Source organism: Haliotis asinina, chromosome 5 (assembly GCF_037392515.1).
Source record: "Haliotis asinina isolate JCU_RB_2024 chromosome 5, JCU_Hal_asi_v2, whole genome shotgun sequence".
Classification (NCBI taxonomy): domain Eukaryota; kingdom Metazoa; phylum Mollusca; class Gastropoda; order Lepetellida; family Haliotidae; genus Haliotis; species Haliotis asinina.
In genome coordinates, this window is record NC_090284.1 from 15040296 (window position 1) to 15057158 (window position 16863).

Genomic DNA, 16863 nt, shown 5'->3' on the forward strand with positions numbered 1-16863 from the left:
CACATAACACACATCTACAGGCCCACGTAATTGGATACAGTTCCTGAGTGATCTGTCTATATTCTTCTTCTTGGATGGAAGATGACCCCCAGCATTCAGCTGTTTTAGGATAATTTTGGCAGTATTCTGCTCAAGCTGCCTCAGCAGGTCAGACTGGTACATTTTTGTCATCTACTTTTGATGCCGAATTTGTAGCCACCCATGACTATACTGTACACTGACCTAACCATTAGCCGTTTGATGTGAGAGTGTAAGTCGTATGTCCATATATATACCCCATGCTGTGTTATGTTTGCTCATTTATTCCAAAACACCATCCCATTCCAAAATTTCATTGAAGAGTTCTCACTCACGTCCTGAATTTCACTCACTTAGGGCTAGGACTAGTAGGAGATGCCATCATAATTCCCCATTGTTTTCCAGTTAGCATGCTTCCCTGCTTACGTATCTAAAACAAAATGTGCCGGCATTCCAGGAAGACACCCACATCTATATTATTATGCAAAACAACATGCCTGCCTTAGGCATGCCTGCTTTTCTGTTCGAACAAACATGGTCATTTACAAACAAAAAATGTCTGATCACTATTTGTGCAAATTTGCCTGTGGCAGTGTAATTCTAACTTGGCATTAAACATGAGTGTACCCATAACCTACACATAAATGGAGGCAAAATATATATCTGTACAGCAGGTTTTCCAGATTAGAATTAGTCTGAAGTAATTCTGTGATCTTGGTGACGTTACACAGATTCACTGATTTATGTGAACAGAAAAACCTTTTGGTACTGTTCTGTAGTACCTCTGTTGACAACCCCAGGTTAGCTGTCATAGTGTTTTCGGTTTTTTGTATTAGTACAGATTCATTCTGTTTGATGAAGATTGTATTGATTGCACACAAACACTTTGCACCACTTTTGAACTGACTATACACAACCACTGGTTGTGTAAATTGTTGTACCCACTCAACAGGGGATACAGGTTTTTGAAAAAGGTGGAGTGCACACCATTGAGAAAAGGGGGATGCGCACTTCATTTTTACTCAAGTTTCGATGATAATTTAACAGAATTTCAGGTGGGGTGGGGCTGTGCATCCTGCACTCCCCCTCCGGATCCACCTATGTTACTTGACACCCTGGTTGTGTCATTTACACATAACCACTTCACACAGTTGTTGTAATGCAAGGAGTTGACACCTTTTTGCGTTGGCAGTTTTACAATAAATAGTTGTATGTAGCTAGCTACAAATGTATTGTGGTGCTGAAGCAAGACTTCTACAATTGCTTGTAATCTTCACGGAGAAGGCATTGTATCTATTGAAAGAATGTATCACGAAATATATTAAGGGCATTTCAATTATACAATTCAGGCATATATAGTATCTGTACATGTTGTGATCTTGTGTTTTATGTATGAGAGATGCATGTGCCTAATGCATAACTCTGCCTATGTTATAACTACTCACTATATTGTACTTTTATGCCTTGTAGTACAGTTTTTTGCACATATCACACGTTGAACAACAAGAAAGTTGCGTGAATATGGTGTTTTTAACACGTTCACCAAAAATGTGTACATCGATTGAATTTATTCATCACAGTATACCGTGTATGTGGTGTTTGCGTTGGGATGAAGATTCGCAACATGTTACTGCATGTTGTATTTCATATTCAGTAATCTTTGATCTCACGGACAAACCGTGCTACCATTTTTACATCATAAAGAAACATGACCACATTATATTAGTAGATTATGAGTAGATTAGAAAAGTATTAGTTATTGTTTCATCCAAACAACTTATCCTTGTGTCAAATAGGTCCATTTTCCAAATATGCATCTTGAAAAGGGCCCCAATCCACCCAAACAGGGCCTCACTATGTCCTTAACAGGGCAATATTCATCCGTAAAATATTTTTGCATTCTAAACAACTTGCAACGAACATATCCCCACTGAACCCAAACAAGGGTGGTTTCCATCTGAATACAACCCCATCCACCCAAAACCAAATTCAACCCACCAAAACCTCTTTCCAGAGCTTGCTGTGCGAACTTCAGTGAGAGGTTGGTTCCAGTGAACATGAAAGGCTTGGGGAGTAAACTCAGTTTGTCTGTTCATATATTTTGACATCCATTCATCAGATACATATCAAACAAGTCAGGCTTAGAAATGACTCAAAAATCCCCAAGTGTTGGGCATGACCAGCTCTGGAGATGTATCTTAAGTGTAGGATAAGGATGTACTTACTATAGCTGCTAGAACAAACTGTTTTTGTTCAAGGGTGAGAATTTTCAGAGGATCCATGGCATTTTGCATATTTGATCACGCTTAGATCATTCTTGTGAATCATCTAATACTGTGGGCCCTAAGAACCCTCGTTCATTGTCCTCTTTTTTTTCCCCTCATGACCACTGTCATTCCTGTGTGTGGTGTTGGTCATGAAATGTGCTGTGTTCTAGTCAGTATATCCATGGTATACAACAGTATCGATGTATCAATACTTTTTTAATGTTGACACTTTTTTAAAAAACTGATACTATTTAAATATCATGACTTTTTTATGTTGAAACAAAATTCATTAGTTCACAGCCATAGGACCATAAATATATTTTAGGAATATATACAATTATACTTTTCTGTAAAATACTTTAATGTCATTGGTCAGTAATGCTTTAGCAAGTTTCCACGTCGCACCTCCATGGAGGGTGACAACTGAAAAAAATATTATCCGCTGCCATAGTAACCCATATATGTTGTGACACATGCAGTGCCCTGATTTCGAAAACCGTTCGATTAACTGTTTTTTAGTACACTATGTAGACATTTATTTCACTGACTTTCACTGCTCTTTTAAAACTATTTTTTACATTGAATCATTTGCACATTAAACGTAATCATAAGTAAGCATTTTTATAGCAATTTTAGGCTTGTTAGAAAATGTTCCACTGATTTTAAAAAGTGCAGTTGAGAGGCAGACGCCATTTTGTTTATACGTCATATATCGTCAGCAGGGACCCCCAAATAAAATCAAATATTTTGTACATTATACATGGGGGTAAGATAAATATGTTGGAACTCCTCCCTCTGGGAATACGGTCTGATGTACATCTTTTTGTACCAGTGCCATCCCGTGCCTACCAGTTGGGGTAACTCTGCTTCAAAGAGGTGTACATCAGACAATATTACCCTCGAGAGAAGCATACAGCTTATTATATATTCTGTATAATAATTATATAAACTATATCTATTGAGAGCATATGTTTCTTGGTGAAACAGGTCACATGGTGCAGTTGTGGGATATGAACTGAATGACATATGCTAAGAGCCCCACCCAAAACTGTATGTCCTGTGTATATCCTCTTATCTACATTCTCTATCAAAGGTTTAGTCTCACTAGTGTAAATGTTGCCACTTACTTCAGTCAGATGTTCAGTACTAGATTTGCAAAATATTCTATCCTGTTTAATTGTACTGTTTACACATGAACTGAAAAACAAAATCATAATGTTGAAAAGATTATTGTCATAACTTCAATAAACATTGAAACTTGATAAAAATTGGTGAATTTCTAACCAAACGTTACACAATGCACAATATTTGTACATGCTATTCAGCAGTTTAATGCATGATTATTGTGCAATTCATCTGTATAAGGTTTGGATTTGGCTCCCACAAGTTTGGTGGAGAAATTCATCTTCAATGTAAACATAGGTATTTAAATAAATATAACATATAGTGAGAGCTTTAAGTGAGTCTAGACTTTTGATGGGTAGTAGATAAACGAAGTGCCAAATAAAAACAATTGTACAATCCTGCAACATGACTGTCATTATCTAAGATGACAAGTGAGGTTAGCAGGAGGTAGACGTGCTACTTGTTGTTGATGTAGTTGTAGGTGTTGATGTAGTTGTAGTTGGAATGTACCATTTGAATAATGTTTCCTCTGTTCATTTAATAACATAGCATTATTCTCCAGAACAGTTTGTATGTCAAGTTTTCAGATCTATTGCATACCCTTCTGTTTCTTTGGTGAAAATGACCTGGTTTAGTGGAAAAATCTTAAGTAAGACTAGTTTATGTGTAGGATGGTGATTGTTTCTACAGTAATATGCCGTTGTTCTTGACATATTATATTGGGAATGTACTATATTAAATACTGTTAAAAGAATTTTTACATTTCTTACATATTTGTACTTACGTTTTTTGGCTTTGTGAGTCGTTATGTCATCGTTTAGTTGGTTAACAATATCAAGAACTTGAAATTTTGTTATGATTACTACAAATTTTATATTTTTATCAGAAACTAGAATGATGGGCAAATCCAATTAAAATGTATATTTTAATGAAAACAGCAATCACTTATCTTGTGTTATCTTGCCATGCTTGTTTGTTGTTCGTTCATTTATAGCAGTAGTATCTGGAAGCCTTTTTTGAATATTACACTGTTCACAGTGTTGTTTAACCCAACTCACTCACTCTTTTAGGATGAGAAATAACATATTCTTCACAAATATGCCCTTGATCCCAACGATTCATTTACAAAATACCCTTGAACCATCTATATGGTACTTATATCCCAGACATTTGTTAATTTGACGGAACTGTGTGTCTTGTGATATGCACTGATGTGATAAAGGCGTCTGCTGCAGCACTGGTGTGCTAGTGTGGAGTGTTGTTGGAGCAGGTGCTTTCTTGCACTTATGAAGTCAGTATTTCAGGGCAGGTTTTCCCAGAAAAAAAGTGTCCCCAACATATTTAGACCACAGTGTCACGTGAAACGCATCACCAGTCTTTAGACGTCAACAATCACCATGTTAGAAACGACGATGGGACCCTCAACATATTCTGAAGTATCTCCCCATAAAAATGATCTGTTCTCAAAGTTTCGGAAATATTTCTCCCCAGATTAAATGACTCCTCCCTGATTGAAACATTTCTCCCCAGATTGAATGGCTGATTCCTTACTGAGAAAGTAGTTTGTTTAAGATGTCTCACTGGAAGATTATATGGCTGGCCCTTTCCCATGTGTCTCTGTAGTGTGTGATTATCTCACTTTCATGTATTGTATAGCATATTTACAATGTTTCAAAAGTTTTAAAATAGTTTTAAGACAGTTGTATCTTAACTTTTCTGTGAATTCTACATTATTTGCTAGGTGATACCTCTTTGTCACTTCAATAAAAATAACTGATCAATATGTTAGTGTTTTTTTTAATCAATGTGTGTTCTACCTCAAACAATGTTTCACAAAGAGATACAAATCTATGATCTGGGAATTCAGGGTTAAATTAAGTGCCAAGTAGCCTGTTGTGGTCATAAGAGGTTATGAAATCGGTCTGGTTGTGACCTGGCTAAGTGTTATTGTGACCTGAAGATGTGGATTATTGTTTATAATATCAGGTATTGTCTGGCCCAGGATTTATATCCAAACTGCTGTCAGTTAGCTGGAGAACTGCTGTCTATGCTGTGTCCTTCACATAAGTTGAGATGCAACTGAAAAACTGTTTCAAGCAAGTAATGAACTTACTTCTTTTTATAATTGAATTGATTTTCAGCAACACTGCAAGTTGTAAAAGGTGCCTAATGGAACCTTGTCATCTGAATGAACATATTTAAAGAGAGGCTTTACATAAATATTTGCCACTTTGGTTAAACCTGTGATCTTGGCTGTTGGGACAAACAACTCTCAACCATGGTGATTGCAGAATTTCAAAATTACTACCACCATATAATGGTAGCAAAGGGAGACAACTCCACAAATCTGATCTTGGATTGGGTAGTCTGTACCTGTTTAGGATAAGGGCCATCCTCGATACCGCCACGGTAAATCTGCAATAAATCTCTGCTATAACCTGGCTGGCTTTTTATCCAATCAGGTGTCTACACTAGTAAGTTGAGCGTACCAATCAAAATTCACTTTCGCCTTTTAAATATTCTAACCAATTAAGCTTAGCCACACAATTCAGGTAGAGGAACACTGAAAGAGGTAGAAGGAGTTCTTGCATATATGTTTATGAAGTTTCAGACATGACAATTTGTCTCTATGATATCCGCCAAATCTGAGTCACACTGAGAACAAACTATCATAGCTGCGACCGTTATCTTTGTTGACACTGACAAGTTTGGTTGTAACAGTGGCTTAACTGATTGGCTACTGTGAGAATGCGGAACCTGCAAGGGTAGGTGATAAAATTATCGAGCTGACCCATAAATGCATCCAGGGTATAGTGGAGATGATGATGGATAATGAGTAAAACATGAGTCAAAGACAGACTGAGAACTGAATGAGCAAACTCACTCTAACTGTTGGTCAGTGATGTTAGCTATAAAGAAGCCACACAAAGATGATTTCTACTGTATTTATTGCTTCACAACAGTGCTTGACATCATTTTGAATTTAAGTGTGGGTGAGTGCAGTTATTTCATTGGCTAAAATGTCAGATGAGATAAGATTGCACACACTTTATAAAATATAGTGGCAAATAATTTACAGTAAATCTGAGGATACTGTACCAGGGCTAGATTTAGACCAGGGTTCTGCTATTTGCATTGCATTCCAATCTTACAAGTGGAACTTAGTTATAAATCTCTGTAACACGTAGTGCAAGTCCATTTTTAAGTGCATCACTTCTAAATAAAACATGTAAATAATTAAATAGAATATTTCCTTTATTAGATATTGCAAAAAAAAGTACCACTAGGTTTTTATCTTAGGCTGCACCTGGAGCAAGTAGGTTAGCATCTCTTAATTTTGAGCCCTGACTGTACACTGTCAGATGTATTGTACCCTACTTGTCTGAGGCCTATGTACTGTACCAGACAATACACAACATAGTGGGAGGTTTCTTCTCATTGGATACTGCTCTGTGTGAACACATGACGCCATTTTCAGAACTTAAATCACCACAGTGTTTGGACCAGTATTCTGATTTCTGTTTCTGAAAACAGAATATTTTCATTCTGTGTTGGTTTTCTTTTGTACAAACTGGTATTTCTGAATTGTGCAAATCATGATGAATCCATTAAAATCTGACATCTGATGGGCTGAAAAGCTCACTCATCCGTTACTTTGACTGGACTCTCAAAGTTAGGATGGCATTTGCCTGACAAATCCATGAAAGTGTCCTGAGAGCTGTGAAGGGGTATCAAACTAGAGTAAAACAGAGATTTAATGAGATGGCTCATGAGTCCTTGTCAAAAGAAGCGCCTGATTCTATTACGTGCAGATTTGACAGAGTGACTATCACCTTGGATTGCTTATTGTCTGGCAAATGACAAGACATTTTATATAACCATCTACTCAATGTTTTTAAATGGCTGAAATACAGTAAGTGACAATCACAAATACTGATCCACTGTTTGCATATTGTCTTAGGCTTGAATACAACTTTGACTCTATGATAAGGATGAGATATAAAAAATACATGAAAAACACCCCAAAAGATTGATTGTAGGATTGTTAGTAACATTTTGCAATAGACAGTCTCCACTATATCAGTGATATGTATTTCTGAAACAATGAGTCAGATTTGAATACAAAATAGATAATTAACTATCACAAAAATGATAAAAAGAACACACTGTTGCCTCTGGGTGATGCTCATCACATCAATCACTGGTTTGTCACGACAAGTCTTGTATATTTACAGGAATATATGATAAACCTGAAATATCTTCTACTGTTGCATTTGACACCAAACAAAAATCACTGTGTCATATGATGGTTAACAAACAGATATGTGAAGGGCATTAAGAAGTGGAATGCACAAGAAAAGCAAGATTTATGCATGTCAACTTCTTTGTTGTGTTACTCAAAATAAAGCATTTGACATACAAAAATCTTGCTTTGCCTAAACAGATAAGTGGCTTGCATTAAATTATCCCTGACTGAATATCTTGCCCAAAAGAAGCTAACAACAGGTCTAGGTAAAATAACCTGTGCATCTAGGTAACATTCTACACTGGAAGCTGTCTAAACCGCACTCATTGGGACTGAAGAAATAACCTGCTTTAGACAATGTGCCGGATTGTAGAGCTGATAATAAAGGTACAAGCCATGGACAGGACTGAGATTTTATGCTACTGTTGATAACTTGCTAGATTGGACAGATGACGGTTTGGGCAGCTTTCACTGTACTCAACTTATGACAAGGATATCTTTATCTTTGCACATACACAAAAGTCCCCAGATATAAAGTGTGTGTAAGAAATAAGACTATCTCTATCAAAATATGACGATTAAATGTTTTTAAAAAATAAATATACATAAATTTCTTCACAAAATTAGGATTCAACAAACTACTTTATAAAATCTTTCGACAACAAGTATCTTATATACTTCACAGACTATGTACCGCCATTGCCCCATATAAGGTCTTCCCCGTATAAGGTGCTGGTGTATTACAGAAGATGCAGGTTAGAACTGCTCTACAATAAACATCTATGAAAGGCATTTAGACGTTGGATCAGTAAGTATGGATGAAGAACTTCTTTATTACAGTGAGAGCAATGTTTCAGTGCAGCAAATGTTTCAGTATAGTGAGAGCAATGTTTCAGTGCAGTGAGAGCAATGTTTCAGTGCAGTGAGAGCAATGTTTCATTGTAGCAATGTTTCAGTATAGTGAAAGCAATGCTTCATTGTGGTGTGAGCAATGTTTCAGCATAGTGAGAGCAATGTTTCAGTGGAGTGAGAGCAATGTTTCAGTGCAGTGAGAGCAATGTTTCAGTATAGTGGGAGCAATGTTTCAGAGCAGTGAGAGCAATGTTTCAGTTCAGTTTCTTAAGCATTAGCAACCAACTGCATCAGGGAGAGAGTTTAGCTTAATGCCGCTTTCAGTAATATATCAGCAATATCACAGCGAGGGACACCAGAAATGGGTTTCACAAATCGTACCCATGTGAGGAATCAAACCCAGATCTTCCGCGTGGTGAGCAGATGCTGTCACCACTAGACAACCCCCACCACCCCTAAGCAAACACCTGACGGAAACATATCTCTTGTTCATCCCTTGAAAATGGTGTAGAATCTACACAGAAGCGTCGCTGTCACTGTAATATAGAACTCCACATACTGTTATCCTTTCTCAGGGATGTCATAAATATACATTTTCTTGGGTGATTGAATGCTTCTGAAGAAGCTGATATACATAGGTACTTTCAAAATTGAAGGGTCGGTCATGCCAACCAGCGACTCCACCCAGTAGGTCCTTGTCATGATACACAGATGCATAGTGAACATCAGGGAACACATTGTGAAGAAGCTTCAAGACGTCTGCTTCGATCCGTGGGAACAGTTTGCGGGGAGTGTATCCATCTCTCACTGACCGACACACTGTTATCAAGGAGGGATTGATTGACTTAGAATTAAGTAGCTTTTTCAGATTCAATGTTCTATCATGAACCTCGAATGGTGTTGGTGTGTGAAAGAGAACAATTTTGCTGTTTGGGGTGTTTGCTCCTTCACAAACCTGGATGCTGTTCAGTATATTAAAGTAGTAGGCTTTTGGTGACAGCTGAAGGCAGACGCCTGTTTCTGCAAGACTTGTTAACTGCTTGATGTCCATATGTACGATATTGCGAAATATTCCTTGTAAGAATAACTCATTTGACATATCGGTGGGACTGTTACATAATGTTTCCCTGAGAGGATCATCATTGAGCTGTTTGACTATTTCAGGCAGGATTCTGTACACTATTTTTTGTACCTCCAATTCTTTTTTACTTTTTGTGCTGCCCTTGAGAATTGTATCTGCATCTGTCTTTAACCTGTGGACGAGCTGCACAAGAGTATGGAAGAATGTATCGATGAGGGTCTCATGGTGGACGCTCCGGGCACAGAACAACTCACACATGATATCAGTGATGGAATTGAGCACATCAGACTTGATCCCTGTTGAGTACAGAGATTCTCCTGCAGACTGGCAGCCATAATAGTCCTCATCAATGTCAAGGATGACATTATGACCAGGGGTAATCCATTGGCCTGTCTGCATTAGAGATATGGCCTTCTGTTCGCTCACAACTTCCACTATCCCAGATTTGTTCAAATTACACCCTGACCGACCAATAAGCAATCCATCACCATCAGGGTCTGAGGCATTCCTCACACGACATTCACTGATGTCAGTGTCTCGCATCTCCATGCAATAACATAGTTCCAGCTTGTCAGTGTCTGACATAAATGTGCGCAAGTAACCAATCTGCATATCAATGATCACGTGATCTGATTCATGATTCGGCAGATCCCATGGAGGCCACACCCAGATGTAGCGGTCGATTAGTCCAGCAAGGGCAGCTGCCTGAAGTGAAGAACAATTCCAAGGTTTGATTCAAGGTCAGTGCTTTTGGCCTACTCTATCATTGGTACAAGTCTATCAGTGGATTTGGTCTACTCTATCATTCCTACGAGGCTTTTAGTGGTTCTGGTCTACTCTATCATTGTAACATCTCTCAAAGTATAACACTGGCACTGGTGCTGAATTCTACAACAAACACATAATGTCTCTGTACAATAATGTACCACTATAAACACAGGAATGTACCATTACTGAGTACACACCACAATAAATACATCCTTTATCTGTGACTTAGTGTGCTCAACACAACAAATACATCTGTGATACACTGTATTCACCACAATAAATACATCTGTCACCCTGTGCACTCAACACAGTAAATTCATCTCTACTCACCACAATAAATACATCTGTGATCCAGTGTACTCACCACTACAAATACATCTGTCACCCAGTGTACTCATCACAATGAATATATCTGTCATCCAGTGTACTCACCGCAATAAATACAACTGTGATGCATTGTACTCACCACAATAAATACATCTGTCACCCAGTGTACTCACCACAATAAATACAGCTGTGACACACTGTACTCACCACAATAAATACACCTGTGACCCGGTGACATCTGTGTACTCACAATAAATACAGCTGTGACACACTGTACTCACCACAATAAATACACCTGTGACCCGGTGACATCTGTGTACTCACCACAATAAATACAGCTGTGACACACTGTACTCACCACAATAAATACACCTGTGACCCGGTGACATCTGTGTACTCACCACAATAAATACAGCTGTGACACACTGTACTCACCACAATAAATACACCTGTGACCCGGTGACATCTGTGTACTCACCACAATAAATACAGCTGTGACACACTGTACTCACCACAATAAATACACCTGTGACCCGGTGACATCTGTGTACTCACCACAATAAATACAGCTGTGACACACTGTACTCACCACAATAAATACACCTGTGACCCGGTGACATCTGTGTACTCACCACAATAAATACATCATTTCTCTGCATCATGTTATTGACCTCCTGGATGTTGGCTGGGGGGCGGAACAGGGGCAGTACATGGATGTCAACTGGAACACTACTGTCACTGTGACCGTCTATATGGAACTGCCATGAAAACACACCAGACATAAGACATTGTTCAGCACATCAATCACTGGATTTTCTGGCTTTACTTGAATGTTTACAGAGATACAGTGGGATTATTTCAGAGGGTGGTGTAATTAAAAAGATAACATTCTGCTTCATTTTGAGCATGGTGACACATGACATAGAGTACCATTTATCATCATTTGAGTGCATCATATTTTAAGCAACCCATTATGGTACAGGTTAGAACTGGTCTTCAGTAACCCATGCTTTCCATTAAAGGTGACTAATGGGCTTACTGGCTTGGTTGACTCATGTCACCGGTTCCCAATTGCCTGGATCTTGGTCATGCTTTTGACCACTGGATTGTCTGGTCCAGACTTGAATATTTACAGACCGCCGCCATATAGCTGGAATATTGCTGAATTCAGTGTAAAACTAAACTCACTCACTCACTCACTCACTCACTCGTATTACAAGCAGAATCGCACTTAGGTACACATGTTCACAAATGGGATATCATGCATAGGACATGAAAGGTTCACATGGGTTAACCTGTTTATTCTGGGCAATTACTCATTCGTAACTACCCATGTCATTCCGGCAAGCTGGATGGTGACTTGTACCCTTCTTGTAAGATCAACACTTAATCACTGAATATGTGTAATTTTGAGAAAAACATATTAATTGAAAAGGAACCCTAGGGAAACCAGATATTCTGAACCTGAGGAAATCTAGTTCTCTACACTGTTACATCACAGGGCCCTTGTACTGCCCACAATGACCCTTAAAACTAATAATTAGGGATCCAGAGGATGCCCATGTTTGTGAGTTCTTGCAAAACCCTGATGGGTCCACTAGTTCATTACTGAGTTATATTGCTCATGACAAGCATGGGTTCCTGGGTAAATCTTCCAACAAACATTGGAAACTTTGATAGACATGTTCAGTTGTTACGGTTAAAAATTTGCCGTGACAAAAGGTGTATGAAATCCCCTGTGAACCAGCAAAACAGAACAAAGACAAGTCTAAAACATTCATTTTTTGTATTATCAAGCAAGGAGAGCAAGTTATACAAAGTCACAAGTCAGTTTCACAATACCGATTTTTAATACAATACAAGTTGGACAAAATCTAAGGCAATGGGTCACAAAATATAATATAGCAAACTCACCAGAGTGAGAGAGAAACAGTTATGCAGAATGTAACACAGCGAGCGGTCTGACGGTGGCTATGAAGATCAAACGTAGGCAGTGATTGATGATGCTACTCCAGTAATGTGAATGTGTGTCCATCTCCAACACGACAGCTAGCATTTATGTATACATTCAGTCATTTCCCGAAAGTTCGAGCACACATGAACATCGCCACCAATGTGGAGAGTTCTAGAAAAGTTGTAGTGGTCTCGTGTTGTTTATCCAAAGGGAAGTAACTCTAAAGTACTGCCTTAGAGGCATACTGCTTGAATAATTTTCCATAGGAAATGTGACCCATAATAACGAACACCAAAACCTTTAATATTGTGACCCAATTACAATTATTTCTTAATCAATAACAAAATATACAGAAAATACACACTCGTAACAAAGTACACACAATTTGACTGTCACTTCATCAAGAATGTTGTGTATTTGCACTGTTTACAACGTATCTACGATTTACCGAGGAGGGACATGCTTTCTAATGAGTTCCATGGAAGTACATTTTCCCAAGGAGGGTCAAATTTCCCATGGTTAGGTGGGAACGGTTTGCTAAAATGTAAAATGGTGATGGTGACTTTCATGAACACCAAACATGAAGTCAAGTTACTCACCAGGACATTTCCTGTCTGTGGCACCAACCCACTCTCCGAGGCAGCAAACCAATACTTCAACACTGAAAGAGGGTGACCACAGGATCAGTTACACACACAACATAAATATATGTGTCACTAGTTCAGATTGTATATTTACTGATCCACACAATACATTTTGAAGTGTGCCCGAGGCAGCGAAACACTACTTCAACACTGAAAGAGGGTGACCACAGTATCAGTCACACACACAACATTGAGACAACTGTCACTAATTCAGATTGTATGATCGACACAATACACTTTGAACTGATGGGATAATAAGGAGAAAGGGTCTCCCTTTGAAGATAAATTGTCAACAAACAGTAACTTTAAAGGTCACATGCAACCAAAAAATCAATTATAATTAAAACACAATTATCACTTATTCATGACACATAATATACATTGCTGCTTGTAAAAAAACACATAAACAAAATTATAAGTGTACAATCACGATTCAAAAGTGCAATATTTTGTACTTGGGCTTACTTCCCTTGAAAAGAAGCTTTCGGAAGACCGAACTCAGTCATAGCGGATAGGGTGCATGACGGCTTCAGATTGGATGGTTCATTTGCTGATACACTGAGGGCTCATTGTGTGTACAGAAAGATGATCTGTTTGATGGGCATTTTAGAAATATGGCGAGTCACAAGAAAGTAAGATTCTTTGTGGATAACAACTTCATTTATTGTACTTGATGCATCGTTTCAGTATGGATATTCATATACCGTTATCAAACAAAATCATATACACTAGAAGTTGTTATCCATTAAGAATGTATATAGAGATGTTGGTTTTTTTTAAATACATTGTTCTCTGAATTTGTGCTCGATCCAATCAAAAATCATCTCAGTAGAGATGGTGAACTACTGCTTGGCTGGAGACTGTCATTTGTCCAAGTACAAAGTTTGCACCAGTTTCAGTCAGATCCAGTCATCTGAGAAAAAATGGATGTAGTTTGTTTGCAACCCACAGACATAAAAGCATGTCATGTGTACAAGTATCACACCTGCCTAAATACATAATGTGGCAGAGACAAGACTCGGGTGCATGAGTCATAAATCAATTTATTTTGTTTATGGCGTCTAGCCTGATAGGTGTTAAGTTCAAATTGCATGTGGTCAATGATTGCAGCTGTGTACTGCATATTGTCATGAGCAGAGAAGCAGGCAGACATATAGGAGTCAATATACCAGACACTGAGCTTTCTCGGTGGTAGAGGCTGCTTACCACAATCAACAAGCCTTTTTTATGTAACAAATAGATTATTTACTTGTTTGTGTACACAACCAAGATTAGACTACGGCTCACGACCCCATACTCCGGGCATGCATACTGTTTCAAGCTCCGCGAAGCTATTCACTGCCCATGCGTTATGGGTGCAGCGCAGCACACCCGATGAAGCCACTTTTAGCCCCAGCGCAGGGGGAAATTTAGTGATTTGTTTGAACTCGCGGGCGTTTTTTTCATAGCGTTTTTTTTCAACTTTATAGTTTGAATTGGCAATTTTGATGATTTGTTTCGGTAAGTGCATACCAAAAGGTATCAGAATCTGCAAAGTTGTGTTTTACGTTGCATGTGACCTTTAATATTAGCAAGAGAATCACTTGACTAGGATCTTCTCTTGCTCAAGTCGACAGAGTGATGTTTTGCTGGTTGCGATTTTATCAAAGGAAACATCATTTATTGGTTTTCAGAATACGATTAATACATGTGAAGATATTTAGTTCACTGATTTGTACCAAATGTTTTGGCCTCTGATTTTCAGCTAAATGCTCATCCTGCTGGCCAAGTCAAGGGAGGAACCAGTATAGAAATTGCAAGCTCTGGCCCCGATTTCTCGAAACAAACATTACTTTTTACTCAAATCTCAAACTGAGTTTGATAATTTGAAACAGCTGAATTTCTAACTCGACTGCATTTTTTAAATATAAAAGTCCAAACAACTAAAGAAATCTGTCCACCAAACTCACATTGTCTACTGAGTTTGAGTTTGTGACAGTGATATTCGGTCATTCTAGAAAATACATGTGCCTGCGTTTCCTCACATTTGAGCAAAAACTTGTACTTAAGTCAAAACTTAGACTTAAGTTTGTTTCAAGAAATCGGGGCCAGATGTGTTGACCACAATTACATGATTTTAACTCAATATATGATACCTGTAAAGATCGGGTTAGAATTGATCTTCAGCAACCCATGCCTTTTGCAGGCGACTAACGTTATCAGGTGGTCAGGATTGCTGACTTGGTTGACATGTCATTGGTTCCCAGTTTTGTAGATCAATGCTTCTGCTGTTGATCATTGGACTGTCTGCTCCAGGCTTGATCATTTACAGACTGCCGGCATATAGTTGGAATATTGTTGAGTGCAGCATAAAACTAAACTTACTCATTCACTCACTCACTCACTCACTCAGTACATATCACCTTCATAGTGTTCCTCAACAACAACCACAGGTGTTGATGTTCCCTCTGATGACTTCACAAAAGCTTGTGGGACATCCATATCTGACTCGACAGGCCCCAGGTCTTCGTCTTTGTCCTGCCAAAATGATGAAGATGTCTGCCAGAGGTGCCGAACCAGTGTAAAGCCGAGCCACAGTATCATCAATGCTGTGAAAACTCGCACAAATCTCCTTAGCCGTAATCGCATATTTGATGGGATTATTCCTTTCATTAAACATGTCTGATAATTTCAATCATGGTAAGTTTGAGAACTGGCAACTGTAAAGAGTCTCTTGTCCACATGTAAACTACTGAATGATCCACATCTCTATTTCACTTGTTGATCTTCTTGAAGATATGAGGTATCTAATGTCTGGCATAAAACAACACACCAACCATACACTTCCATAATCTGCTTTAAATGTCAGTTTAAACAAACAGACACCGAATGTGTTTCATGTTTTCGTCCCTTGTGGTTTCACCACAGATGTGTCCAGTTTCTACTCAAAGCTCTGTGGAGCTGGCCGAAGGAAATACTTGCAGGACACTTCGAAATCAACAAAAATACCAACAAATTGTGCAATAGATATTTCCCCCCTCTGACAGTCTCAGTCCTCCAACAAAGCTACACGAGCATTTTGGTGATTATCTTCATTCAAAATGTGCATTAGGCGTCGTGACGTAGACTGTGGCACGTGTCGACAAAGTAGATATTTTGCTGACATGTCTGAGACAATAGCTAGTGCATCTGATCTCATTTGTTAGCATGGAAGCAACTTCTCATTCAGAGGCAGCGGCAGACAACCACTTCCGGGTTTCCCCATTACAGTGGCGTGTTCGATTGGATGACAGCCGACACAGCTCACCAAGATCATGTTTCGATCGGGTCCATGGTTAATCCGCATCCAATATTGTGAAACCTCGTTAATCCAGAAACACAGCCATCATGACTTGTTGATGATAGCTAAAAACATAAAAAAATGTGCATTACTATGTAGAAGGGACACGCCTATTAGAAATGTTCTTGCGATTTCGGCGATTTGTTTTCTTATCGCATTGATTTTTTTTCATAAAAATACACCACACTTACGCCATTCAAAACATAGAAATCCATCTTACACAGCAACATTAATAATAACAAAATTCAATTAATGCATCTAC

General features: G+C 38.5%; 1 protein-coding gene across 2 annotated transcripts; it reads right to left on the bottom strand.

The window, feature by feature from the left end:
* Nucleotides 1-6339: 6339 nt before the first annotated feature.
* On the bottom strand, nt 6340-16537 carry LOC137284512 (UPF0489 protein C5orf22 homolog). Of its 2 annotated transcripts, XR_010956909.1 has the most exons (5): nt 15685-16537; nt 13238-13299; nt 11317-11442; nt 7464-10294; nt 6340-6663 (listed from the first exon to the last, which is right to left on the bottom strand). XR_010956909.1 is itself a non-coding variant. In XM_067816337.1 (4 exons), the coding sequence occupies exons 1-4, from the start codon at nt 15932-15934 to the stop codon at nt 9089-9091; spliced, it is 1644 nt and encodes a 547-aa protein (XP_067672438.1). In that variant the 5' UTR covers nt 15935-16524; the 3' UTR covers nt 6342-9088. The 2 variants fall into 2 exon arrangements, 1 of the variants encoding a protein (XP_067672438.1); XM_067816337.1 differs by having other exon boundaries at nt 6342-10294; nt 15685-16524.
* Nucleotides 16538-16863: the final 326 nt, after the last annotated feature.

Excerpts from the sequence above, each read along its gene's own strand:
- LOC137284512 (XM_067816337.1), bottom strand. The coding sequence starts at position 15,934 with ATGAAAGGAATAATCCCATCAAATATGCGATTACGGCTAAGGAGATTT. Across the intron at positions 13,300-15,684 it reads TGTTGAGGAACACTATGAAG|TGTTGAAGTATTGGTTTGCT; the intron begins GTGATATGTACT and ends ACCCTCTTTCAG. Across the intron at positions 10,295-11,316 it reads GAAATGATGTATTTATTGTG|GCAGCTGCCCTTGCTGGACT; the intron begins GTGAGTACACAG and ends TCTTCACTTCAG.